The sequence below is a fragment of the Lipotes vexillifer genome, unplaced genomic scaffold (assembly GCF_000442215.2).
Source record: "Lipotes vexillifer unplaced genomic scaffold, Lipotes_vexillifer_v1.1 scaffold496, whole genome shotgun sequence".
Taxonomy (NCBI): domain Eukaryota; kingdom Metazoa; phylum Chordata; class Mammalia; order Artiodactyla; family Lipotidae; genus Lipotes; species Lipotes vexillifer.
The window spans coordinates 1,589,222-1,601,433 of record NW_006786690.1 but is presented as its reverse complement, the minus strand read 5'-3'; the positions used below and the strand labels follow the sequence as shown (position 1 = coordinate 1,601,433).

General features: G+C 52.4%; 2 protein-coding genes across 2 annotated transcripts in view; both read left to right on the top strand.

Moving 5' to 3' along the window:
• CNKSR1 (connector enhancer of kinase suppressor of Ras 1) overlaps window positions 1–3,274 on the top strand; it is a 10,080-nt gene extending 6,806 nt beyond the window's left edge. The window contains exons 14-21 of the mRNA XM_007459120.1: window positions 330–502; window positions 1,361–1,434; window positions 1,598–1,669; window positions 1,930–2,003; window positions 2,151–2,212; window positions 2,294–2,393; window positions 2,588–2,769; window positions 3,020–3,274. Coding sequence (XP_007459182.1) covers window positions 330–502; window positions 1,361–1,434; window positions 1,598–1,669; window positions 1,930–2,003; window positions 2,151–2,212; window positions 2,294–2,393; window positions 2,588–2,769; window positions 3,020–3,274 — 992 coding nt within the window. The remainder of the gene's footprint in view (window positions 1–329; window positions 503–1,360; window positions 1,435–1,597; window positions 1,670–1,929; window positions 2,004–2,150; window positions 2,213–2,293; window positions 2,394–2,587; window positions 2,770–3,019) is intronic.
• A 1,095-nt stretch (window positions 3,275–4,369) lies between these two features.
• Window positions 4,370–12,212, top strand: part of CATSPER4 (cation channel sperm associated 4) — a 14,662-nt gene continuing 6,819 nt past the window's right edge. Inside the window, exons 1-4 of the mRNA XM_007459119.1 lie at window positions 4,370–4,487; window positions 4,615–4,689; window positions 5,147–5,290; window positions 8,227–8,328. Of these exons, the coding sequence (XP_007459181.1) occupies window positions 4,416–4,487; window positions 4,615–4,689; window positions 5,147–5,290; window positions 8,227–8,328 (393 nt within the window). The 5' untranslated portion in view covers window positions 4,370–4,415. The remainder of the gene's footprint in view (window positions 4,488–4,614; window positions 4,690–5,146; window positions 5,291–8,226; window positions 8,329–12,212) is intronic.

Here is a 12,212-nt window from a genome sequence, read left to right as displayed (position 1 = left end):
CCCCCCCCCCACTACCAACACACACTTCACACACAGCCTCTCCTGGAAACAGCTCTGTTTCTGGGGTCAGACAGACCTATGCTCCCAGCCTGGGCCTCTGGCCAGCTCTGTGACTTCGGACAAACAGCTCGTCCTCTGATCTTCAGCTTCCCTGTCTCTAAAATGGGAAGAGTCATCCCCACCCCAGAAGTGACACGTGTCACATTCTGAGCCCAGAGCATGGGTTCAGAAATATCAGCTGGGGGTGCTCGTGGGGGGCAAGGGAGCAGGTTGGGGGTCCGGGACACCCCGCCAGCCCCTCACTGACCAGCCGCGCCGTGCTGCTGCAGGCGTGACGACGCAACTGAGCCGCCGGCGGGTGTCCTGCCGGGAGCTGGGCCGGCCTGACTGTGATGGCTGGCTCCTGCTGCGCAAGGTGCCCGGGGGCTTCATGGGCCCGCGCTGGCGCCGCTGCTGGTTTGTGCTCAAGGGACACACGCTCTACTGGTACCGCCAGCCCCAGGTGAGACCCCATGCACACACACAGGTAAGCAAGTGAGTCACCTCAGGGCCTCGGCTCTTGTCCCTCCTCCACGGTCCACTCCCATCTGTGGTCGCAGGTGTGTTCCTATGTGTAAAACGGGGACACTCTTCAGAGAGGACTGAGCAGATGTGTGTATAAAAGCGGTCTGGAAAAGGTATCACAGGCCAGGTAGAATCTCTTTGATTCCACCCGCCTTTCCTTCCTCTTCTGTTAATCTGTTCATCCTAGTTATGGGCCGTTCAAGCAATTGTTTATTCATTCAACTAACATTCAAGGTGCCTACTGTACTCCCAGCTCTGGGCTGGGCCCTGGGACACAGGGAAGAATTGGACCGTTTCCGGTACTCAGGCCGGTGGGGAGAGGGATGAATACACGCTCAGGGACAATATGGGAACACATGCTATGATAGCAGAAGAGCCAGGGGTGGGTGGGAGCCCAGCAAAGGTGGCCAGTCCACCTGAAGAGTGGTGAAGGCTTCCTGAAAAATCAATGCCTGAGGGTTAGTCAGATGGAAAGGAGAAAGAAAACCAGGCAGGGAAAGGAGCACTTGCAAAGCAGCTTTGTCTGTGTCTGTGATGGAGCAAATGCATGAGGGGGCTCCTCTTCCTTGGCTGTTTCTCTGGATATCTTTGGCTCCCCTTGCCAGGCTCAGAGGCACCCCTTGGTCACACCTCCTGACCCCACCCCAGCTTCCTGCTGCCCTGAGCTCTGGGCACTGAGAGATGAGCGATTAGAGAGCCCAGGAAATGCCCTCTCCCCTCCCCCGCCCTCAGGAGCCTGACTGGGCCTTGAGGGTATTGGGGCTTCAAGCTGACCCTCACACTATGATCTCCCCAGGATGAGAAGGCTGAGGGCCTCATCAATGTCTCCAACTACAGTCTGGAAAGTGGACAAGATCAGAAGAAAAAATAGTTAAGTCCTGAGGTGTGACAGGCTGGGGATGGGGAGAGAAAGGGAGAGGTAGGTGACAGGAGGGGCGGGTGGGGGCAGCAGGTAGCTGGGATGCCCAGTCCAGCCTCTCTGCGTTCCGGACGGGCACCCCCAGGTGAGTGAGGCCTCTCTGCTCCCTGGCAGTGTGTTCCAGCTCACTCATAACATGTACAAACCCTTCATCTTCGCTGCTGATACCCTGACGGACCTAAGCATGTGAGTGCTACCCCCTTCACCTCCACAACTTGCATGGGAGTGCCCGGGGGCCTGGGCTCAGGAGCCTGGATTCAGAGCCCAGCTCTCTGATAGGGATCATCAAGACACTCACTCCTCTAAGCCACAGTTTCATCTTCTCTAAAATGGACTAGTAAGAATTCCTGTCTCTCAGAGCTGCTCTGAGGATTAAATTAGAAGATGCTCTAGGCGGAAGCCCCTGGCATATACAGACTCCCTGAGACCCATTTACCCCTCCACAGGTGGGTGCGCCATCTCATTACCTGCATTTCCAAGTACCGGTCTCCAGGCCGCGACCCCTTGCCCCGAGAGGAAGGTGGGTGCCTCACAGGGCTGGGTCACCCCTGAGCCTCTGCCTTCCCTGGGATGGGGGCTGGGAGCTCAATTCCCCCGAGCCCACCTCCTGGCCTGCCCAAACCCTGTGAAGCTGAGTGGGTTCCCCAGCCACTCTTGTCCACCCCAGACTGCTACAGTGAGACGGAAGCAGAAGACCCCGACGATGAGGCTGGATCCTGCTCAGCCTCGGTGAGTGGGAGCTGACGCGGGGTGAAGGGCAGGGCGTGGAACTCAGACTGATACCCTCCTCTCCTTCCACCCTGCCCCCAGCCCAGCCCGGCCAAAGCTGGGAGTTCGCTCCACGGAGACACATCACCTGCGGCCGCCCTCACGCAGGGCAGCCCGCGGACTTCCTTCGGCTCTCCGACAGGTGCCAAGCGGAGCGGGGTGGGGGGGGGGCGGGCTGGGGAGCCGAGATGGAGGGCTGGGGGCGGGCACACGCTCACCCTGCTCCCCCTCCCACAGACAGCAGCGAAGGTGGGGGGGGGGGGGGGGGGGCGGGCTGGGGAGCCGAGATGGAGGGCTGGGGGCGGGCACACGCTCACCCTGCTCCCCCTCCCACAGACAGCAGCGAAGGGGCCCTGGAAGGAATGGTACGGGGGCTGAGGCTGGGTGGCGTGTCCTTCCTGGGCAGGCCGCAGCCCCTCACTCACGAGCAATGGCGGAGCTCTTTCATGCGGCGCAACCGAGACCCCCAGCTCAATGAGCGAGTGCACCGCGTGCGGGCGCTGCAGAGCACGCTCAAGGTCAGCGGGCGCAGGGCACGGTTAGGGGCTGGGCTTGGGGCTTTCGGCTCGGTTCCTGGCCCTCAGCCCCGGGCTCTGCTGTGGACCAGGCCGAGTTCTAGGTTCCTGGAACCAGGCTCTCGATTTGAGGATGGGGGCCGGACCGGGCCAGGTGCTGGGTTCTAGGCCACTGGACTCCAGAGCTAGCTCTGGACTCAGGCTTTGCTCGCTCCCCAGGTGATCATGGCCCTAACCCCTACACCTCTTCCAGGCAAAGCTGCAGGAGCTGCAGGCCCTGGAGGAGGTGCTAGGCGACCCCGAGCTCACTGGGGAGAAATTCCGCAGGTGGAAGGAGCAGAACCAGGAGCTCTACTCAGAGGGCCTGGGGGCCTGCGGAGTGGAGCGGGCCGAGGGCAGCTCCCAAGTCCCGAACTCTGACTCCAGGGAACCATCTTCCCACCCCCCACCCTCTCAGCCTGAGGAGCACCCCTGTCTCTGCCCCCTGACCCCAGAGAGTGACCTCTGATCTCCTGACTTCTAACTCTGGCCAGTACCCTAGTTCCTGACCTCTGGCCTTGAGGACCACCTCTGACACATCTAGGACAGAGCATCCCTGCATTCTGTTCCAGTTTGGAAGTAGCTCTTGTCCGTGGTTCTGTCCCAAGCAGACTGCCTCTGCCTGAGCTGCTGCCATTTCTGTTCCTCCCTCCCCTGTAGTGGGGTGAAGTGAAGTGACCTTTGTGCCAAGGAAGGAGCAAGAGGCGGGGCTGAAAGAACTCTCTCTACCCTGTGCTCTGTGGGGTCACAGACCTGCCCCCTCTGCCCCGCGGCACTTCGTTCCCCAAGCCAGTCTGTATGGGCATTCTTCACTTTACCCAGGAGACACTTTTCAACTAAATAAAGTCAATTTCTTTAACAGAAATCTACATGTGCCTTTGACTTCTGTATTAGAAGCTGGAATCTATTTCCCGGAGGGGACTGAGATGAAAAGCTGTCAGAGGGGGGGTGAGCACTTTTGGTAACTAGCCCACTGTGTGGCCCACCAGCCTGGGCTCTGTACCTGAAGCCCCATGCCTACCAGGGTGGTGGGGACTTCTACCCATGCCCATCTCTCCCCAGCCCTTCAGAGACCAGAGTGCTCTCCTGCCCCATCTCCAGGGGCGAAAGGTGAAAAATAGAGACCAGCCTTTCACTCTACAGCTGGGGAAACGTACCTTGCCTGGAAAGGCGGCCGGCAGCGGGGCAGCCCTGGAGACTGGAGTGGTGGGATGGGGTAGCTGGTGGGCAGGGTTTCAGGCTGAGGTCTGCTAGGAGGAGGACCACAGAACGAAACACATTTCTCCTCTTCTCTCCTTAGCCCAGTCCCACCTCCAGCTCCTAGATGCAGAGCAGGGACCCGCCCCTGTGTCTCCATCCAGGCTGCACAGGAGACCTGACCTGCTCTCATCAGCCTCTGACCTCTGACCTCACCCAGCCCCTTGGTGTCCGTGGCCTCCTCTGTGGCATACTGAGGGGAGTCAGTGGGAAGAGCTTCTCTTGGTGTGAGAATTCCTTGGTGGAATGCGGACAGGTGGAGGTCACAGAGGCCTCTATGATATCACCACGAAGGGGGTCAGGACAGCTTGGAATGAAGTTTCTTTGAGGAGTGGGAGGGACACTGAGCAGCTATGGCGGATAACCAGAGGACCTGGTGGCAGCACTGGACCGACACCACCTATATCAAGCCTTTGAACCGCATGGTAGGTGGTACCTGCCTGGCTGCACTGCCCAAGCTGGGCATCCTGGGGCGGGACGGGGCACTGGAGGACCATACTGTGTCCGGAGGGGCAGTGGCTGCACTGATGGGCCCTCTCCTCACCCTTGCAGAGGGCTGCTCACGAGCCCTACCTCCGGCCAGAGGAGCAAGTGCTCATCAACCGCCGAGATATCACTAGCAGTAAGGTAAGGCCGAGGCCGGGCCTGCAGCAATCCTCACCCCCACAGTGACCCTTGTGCAGCTGTGTCTATGGGGCAACCTGCCCTCAGAATACCTCTGCCCCTTCTGCCTTCTAAATGTCCTAGCTGTGATACCTGCAGTGACCCCCCCCCTGCCATGGTATGTTAGTAACCACTGGCTGTGCCCCTAGAGGAGCCCGTATATAATGACAGCCACTCCCCAGCAGAGACCCCAAAAGAGTCTCCCTTACAATGACCCCTACAAAGACCACCCAGCAGTGACCCACTTTTAGTGGCCATTTAGGTAGTGACCTCTACATTGAAGCCCCCGTTCCATGATCCCTTCTCAGGCAACTTCTTTCCCAAGAGTGGCCCCCAAGGGTCCCTATTCACTGAGAGCAAACTTCCAGGCAGAGGCCTACGGTGACATCTGCCTGAAGGAAGGTCCCCCACCCTCTCCCAGGATGCCTGGGACATGCAGGAGTTCATCACTCGCATGTATGTCAAGGAGCTGCTCCGACACCCAGCCTTCCAGCTGCTGCTGGCCGCGCTGCTGGTGGTCAACGCCATCACCATTGCTCTCCGCACCAACTCCGTTCTTGGCCAGGTGGGACTCCAGCCTGACCTCTGACCCCACTGATCTAACAGGGGCCTGGGCAAGTCACTTCCCTCTCAGGGCCTCAGGATCCTCATCTGTTCATGATGGTTGGATTGGATGCTCTTCAAGGGCCTGTCAGTGCTGACTTTCCTAAAGATCAAGGAAGACTTCGTGATGGTGGGGACCCAGCTTTGAGAAATGCATTGGATTTGCAGAGGAAGGACAAGAGAAAAATGGTGTGAGCAGAGGCAGGCAAATGGGTGCCTTGTGGGGAAGGATATCCCATTTTAATCAATAGCCACTAAGTGAGAATCACTCTGTACCAGATACTGCACTCAGTGCCATGTATGGACACAACAGACCCAGTTCTGTCTCAGATAGACAGACATATCATTCCAAATGCCTGGGTGTCACAGAGTATGTGGAAGCTCAAAGGAGGCATTGACCCTAATCTGGGGGTCAGGGAAGGCTTCCTGGAGAAAGGGACATTTAAGCAGAGAGCAAAGAATGAATAGGAGTTGGCCAGGCAGAGAGAGGTAGAGAAGAGTGTCTTGGGCAGAACAAACAGCATGGAAGCGAGTTCTGTGTGTCCAGCTTGAAGTTTGCTATGGCTTGGGTCTTACCCTTGATGTTTTAATTTCTTACAAGGAGTCTACCACATACATGGATTGTGCTATTGAAAATCAATATTTTTAAAATGTCCAGTGTGGTGACTGATGAATTCAGAGAGGTGGTCAGCAGCCAGATCACACAGGGTCTTTAAGTTTTGTTAAAGAGGATGGGTTTTATCCTATGTCATTGGAAAGCCAATGTTTATTTCATTTTACTTTTATTTTTTTAATTGAAGTATAGGTGATTTACAATGTTGAGTTAATTTCTGCTGTGCAGCAAAGTGATTCAGTTATATATATATATATATTCTTTTTTTATATTCTTTTCCATTGTGGTTTATCATAGGATATTGACTGTGGTTTATCATAGGATATTGTATAGTTCCCTGTGCTATACAGTGAGACTTGTTGTTTATCCAGGAAAGCCAGGGTTTAAAGTATGGCAACATGAGAGTGACTGGCATCTAGGTGGATGGTTGCCGAAGCTCAAGGAATGGATGAGGTTGCCTGGAGAGAGTGTTGAGTGAGAAGAGGACCAAGACAGAGCTCTGAGGAGAGCCTCCAAGTAGAGGGCAGAAAATAGAGAAGGAGATACCAAAGGATGCTGAGGAGGAGTGGCCAGAGGAGTGGGAGGAACCCCAGGAGAGCGCATTACCAAGGGAGCAGGCACAGGGTCAAATGTGGCTGGGAGACAAGGCAAGGAAAGGACTCTGAAGCATCCCTTGTTTAGCTCCTGTGACCTTGACAAGAGCTGCCTCTGATGTGGTGGAGGCAGAAACCCAATTGCCAAGGTTTGCAGAATGCATGGACTACAGGGCAGATCAAAACCCATCAATAGCTCGTGAAATGAGTTCAAAGTGTAGATAGCAGCATTTTGAAGTAGAATGAAATAAAATGAAAAAGAATGAAGTAGGAATTGTAGTGGGGGGAGAGAGAGGGAGGGGAGGAGGGGAGAGGGAGAGAAAGCATTATGGTGTAAAATGTAAAATATATTTCTTTGAGTCCCAGGCTAAAATCCCTGATACAGGATATGTGCCCATGAAGGTCAAATCCTAGAGACTTGTGAATGCCAGACTGGTTTTGAACCTCACCCTGCAGGCCATAGGGGGCCATGGAAGCTTTGTGGGTGGAGAAGGCAACTCTGATTTAGCCACAGATGTGCATGACTTGGAGAAGGCAGGGGGACTGTTTAGGAAGCTCTTTCAATAAATAGTAAGGAGAGCCTAATGCCACCAGTGGCCAGTGGGGTAGAGCTGAAGGGAAAGATGAAGGGAAAGAAAGCCCTTCCTTGTTGTAGGCAGATGTGCCTGGCCCATGATGCCCTTTGGGAATTTGGAACAGGCTGGAAACTCATAAACTTTAGCTCCCATCTGAGTTTCAGAAGCTCTGCCCAGAGAATTCCCTGGTGGTCCAGTGGTTAGGACTCCACGCTTCCACTGCAGGGGGCCTGGGTTCGATCCCTGGTTGGGGAACTAAGATCCCGCATGCTGCGTGGTGTGGCCAAAAATAAAAAAGAAGAAACTCTGCCCAGCCTCGCATTGGCTGGTTGATGGGGTTGGTGGCAAGGTGTGGGGAGCAAGAGGCTTGAAGCACTGAGTCTGTGGGTCATGGAGGTGAGGAAAGGCAGGAGTCCAGGTGACTTTGGTAACTGCCAGGGTGGAGGTGGGGGCTGGGAGCTGTTCATGTCCCAAACTATAGCAGAGTCACAGCTTAACAGGAGATTGTGTGAACATGAGTTGGGTTTTAAACAGAACTCAAAGTCATGGATCCATCCATCAATCCATCCACCCAGGGAACATGTCTTGGACTCGTGAGTAGGGGGATACCCAGGAGTTTGGTCAGGCCTGGCTGGGGGGATTTGGGAGCTGGAGCAGCAGGAGTGGTTGGGACAATCAGAGAAGCAAGAATGGGGCTTGGTGTCCTCCATCTCAAGGGCCAGGTCTTTTCCTCCCTATCCTGGAGTCTGTTCTGCCTTTCTCCACCTCCCTTTTCCTGCTCTAGAGGTTAAGAACAAGGGTTTGTAATCAGACAACAGTCCTTATTATTAACTGTCTGACCTTGGGCACCTCTCTGAGGTTCCCATCAAGTGCAAGATGGAAATAAAACCTACTTCATAGGACGATGGTGATGGTAACATGAAATAATACATTTGTGGTCTTAGCACAGTGCCTGGCACGTACATGGAAGGGATGCTCTAAAGGGAGCCACAAAGATGCTGAGGATGAAGAGCAGTAAGAATCTGGGCTTCCCCTCCCCTGCAGACATGCTCTCTTCCTGGTCTTGCCACCCCCCTACTCACCTCTCTGCCCTTCCTTTTCTCTATCTTCCATGTAGAAACACTATGAGTTGTTCTCTACCATAGATGACATTGTGCTGACTATCCTTATCTGTGAACTTCTCCTCGGCTGGTTAAATGGCTTCTGGATTTTCTGGAAGGTGAGATACTGGGCCCTCCCTGCCATCACATCTATTCCTCCTTAGGGACGGCACCCCACCCCATCCCCATCCCCACCACTGTGCACCTGGCCCTGCAAGGTGCACAGGGGGAGGGGTGTGTGTGCATGTGTGTACATGCGTGCTCATGCAGAAGGAGAAACTAACTACTTCTGAGATGTCTGTGATGTGGCAGAAAGTAATTTGTACTAGAAGTGTAGCCTCCCGGGGTTCCAATTCCTGACCCAGACTTCCCTAGTTCTGCGATCTTAGGCAAATCTTGATTTCCTTATCGGAGAAATACAGTTGAGAGTATCCACCTTAATTTACAGGGTTCAAGAGCAGGGGTCAGCAAAGATTTTCTGAAGGCTGTGGACCTTAAGAATAAAAGTTATTTTACCAGCAAAAAAGGGTTTATTTGGGAATAGCAGAAGAATCGCATATCAGTACTAGCAAACTACAGCAAAAGCTATAGGCTAGCCCAACAAACAATGGGGAGGAACGTTATTTTATAGAGAAAAAGGAGGAAGTTGGGAAGAGTTGTTTTGAACCAAAATCTACTAGTGAAAAGTGAGAGTTCAGGGTGATGATGGTCTCTCATTGGCTGAGTTGCTGGAATAGTTGATTTCTTGCAGGAGATGCAATGTACATCTTTTCCTGTTGGGGCCTGTAATTGATGATTGTTTCCCCTTTGGGATTTTTCTGTTGAAGTCTGTAATTGACAATTCTTCCTGTAATTGACATCTAGTGATACTGCGTGAGAGCTCCCCCTTTTGGCCTCGCAACTCCATTGTAGTGAGGTTTCCCCTTTATTAATTTTCACAAGGGCTAGATAAATATTTTAAGCTTTGTGGACCATAGTCTCTGTTGCAAACACTCACTTCTGCTGTGAGAGCACAAAAGCAGCCATAGACAGTATATAAGCAAAGAGCATGGCTATGTTCCAAATCAGTTTTATTTGTGAATACTAAAATTTGAACTTTATGTAATTTTCACGTCACAAAATATTATTCTTTTGATTTTCCCCCTAACCATTTAAAAATATAAAAACCATTCTAAACCTGAGGGTCTTTAAAAAGAGGGGCTGCTGGTCAATTTGTCTCTTGGGCTATAGTTTGCCTACCCCTCTTCTGGAGGGTATCAAAAAGCTGTCTGGGTGGGAACAGATCTTAACATTACATAAAGTGAGACAAAGACTCAAATTCTTTGTTTGAATAGGACTTCTAGAGTCAAGGGATTTCTGGAGTCAAGGGATTTATCTTGCCTTTGGGCATGTGCAAGAAGAGGCTTTAAAAAGAAACACCTATCAGATTTTTATACCTTTCATAAAAAGGAATCATTTAAATACCTTTACCAGGAACACCAATTAGAATTACAAGCTTTCCAGGGGTTAGAGGTGTCACTTCATAGAACACAGAATGTAGAACCTAGAACAATATTTCTGAAGTCCAGATGTCTTTTTTTTTTAAATAAATTTATTTATTTATTTTTGGCTGTGTTGGGTCTTCGTTGCTGCACACAGGCTTTCTCTAGTTGCGGCGAGCAGGGGCTACTCTTCTTTGCGGTGCACAGACTTCTCATTGCGGTGGCTCCTCTTGTAGCGGAGCACGGGCTCTAGAGCACAGGCTCAGTAGTTGTGGTGAACAGGCTTCGTTGCTCCGCGGCATGTGGGATCTTCCCGGACCAGGGCTCGAACCCGTGTCCCCTGCATTGGCAGGCGGATTCTTAACTACTGTGCCACCAGGGGAGCCCCAGATATCTTAAAGACTGCTTTGTGAAAACAACACTTGGGAGGATGTTTATTAACAGAAAATAGAATAGGATGGTGCATATTTACATGTCTCCACACTGGAGAGGAAAATAGGTACCATGCTTTTTGTGAACATTTCAATGCACCACTTTTTCAGAACTAACTCTAGGTTACAGGCAGACATCTGTTGCATAAGAGAGAACATTTCTTTCTTCCTGTAGAGATGAGATTTCTTTTGTTACAGGCCAGGGTTCTTGGCCTCCTTAATTAATAGAAACTGATCAGAGCCCAGACAAGAAATTCAGGCAAGGCTTTATTGGGGCCCCTGCTGCAGCAGGGGGGAGAGAGAACAAGTAACAAGTTCCCTTGCCCACTGGCTTCAGAGGGGGGATGAGCTTGTGGCTTGGGTGGTTTGCCCACCCCTTTGGTGATGTGTGCAAGGGGCATGCACAGTACCCTGCTTTTGATCCCAACCCCCTGCCTTTGCTCCCTGCTCTTCAGAAGTGGCATTTGGACCTTTTGTATCTTTTTGTCCATAATTTGCCCCAGCTGCTCATGCGTGCCGTTATTTTTAGTCCCTTATAGTTTCTTTGTATTTTGTTGCTTCAGGAGTCTTGTATCAGGTGCAGGCACTGCAGCCAAGGGTCCCAGGTCCCAGCCTGTCTCACTTTTAGCAGCAGTTAGGAAGGCCTGCACTTTCAAGGGGCCTGCACTTTCAAAGCTAAGCTCCGTTTCATTAGCACAAGAGAACTGGAGCAAGCCTGAGAATCTTCTGTTCTTTCAAGCCACTCTGCTTGTCCTCTCAAAGGCAAGATTTCTCAACCTCGGCACAGTTGACATGTTGGCCTGGATAATTATTTGTTATCGGGGGACTGTCCTGTGCATTGTTTAGCAGCATTCCTGGCCTCTACCCATTAGATGCCATTAGCACCCTCCTAGCTGTGACAATCAAGGATGTCCCCAGACATTGCCAGATGTCCTCTGGAAGGCAAAACCACCCTCCAGAACTAATGGCTGAGAACTAATGTCCCAAACCCTAACCTTCATCTGGGGCCAGCCTCCCAGGGCCAAAAGCCAGGGCTTGTTAGAGGCCCTCTGCTGTCTCCTTCCCCACCCCCAAGCCCTCCCCTCCCTGGTCCCAGTGTACAAGGACTGCTCCCTGTTGAATGCGTAGGTGGAAAGGGAGAATGCAGCGGAGGGAGGAAAGTCTGCAAGTTAGTATCTCAAATATTACCGAGGCACGTGGGGATCCCCAGAGTTTTGCCCCTAGTGCCCCCTTTTCTATGGCCCTTGTGTGGCTCCTCCCTCTCCTTACCTCCATAGCCTATTAATTACTATTTCACCACCTAAATATTTCTCAGATTTCTTGCTGCCTCTGCATCTCTGCTATCCCTATTCTAGCTCTTACCTTGTCTTCTCTCACCAGGATGTAGCTCTGGCTTCCTGTGTACCCCACCTGCCATCAAAGTAATTTTCCGAAGGCCCAAGACAAAGTACCCTTAAACTACTCCAGTGGCTCCCTATTGTTTATAGGATCAGGGCTAAACGCCTCACTGTGCTTAAGGCCTTCCGTGATGTGGCTCTTGCTTGCTTTTGCAGCCTCATCACTCCTGGCTTTACCCTTGGGTATTCCAGCTACATCAAGCTGCTTGTAGTGGCATTCCCCAACACACACTTTCAAGTGCATGCACACACACACACACACACACACACACACACACACACTGCTGTTTCTCACTTCATGCCCATGCTGACCCCTAGTCTATAAAATCTCTTTGCCACTTACTCTCTTGCTTTCCTCCTACTTACAGCTTAAGACTCTTGCAGATGTCTTCTCTTCCAGGAAGTCTTCCTGTCTCTCCCAAGCTAGGTTAGTTGTTGCTCTGTCTCCCTAATGCTTTGTACTCACCTCTCACCTGGAGTTAAAACTTACTGTCTGGGGCTTCCCTGGTGGCGCAGTGGTTGAGAGTCCACCTGCCGATGCAGGGGACAGGGGTTCGTGACCCAGTCTGGGAAGATCCCACATGCTGCGGAGAAGCTGGGCCTGTGAGCCATGGCCGCTGGGCCTGCGTGTCCAGAGCCTGTGCTCCGCAACGGGAGGGGCCACAACAGTGAGAGGCCCACATATGGCAAAAAA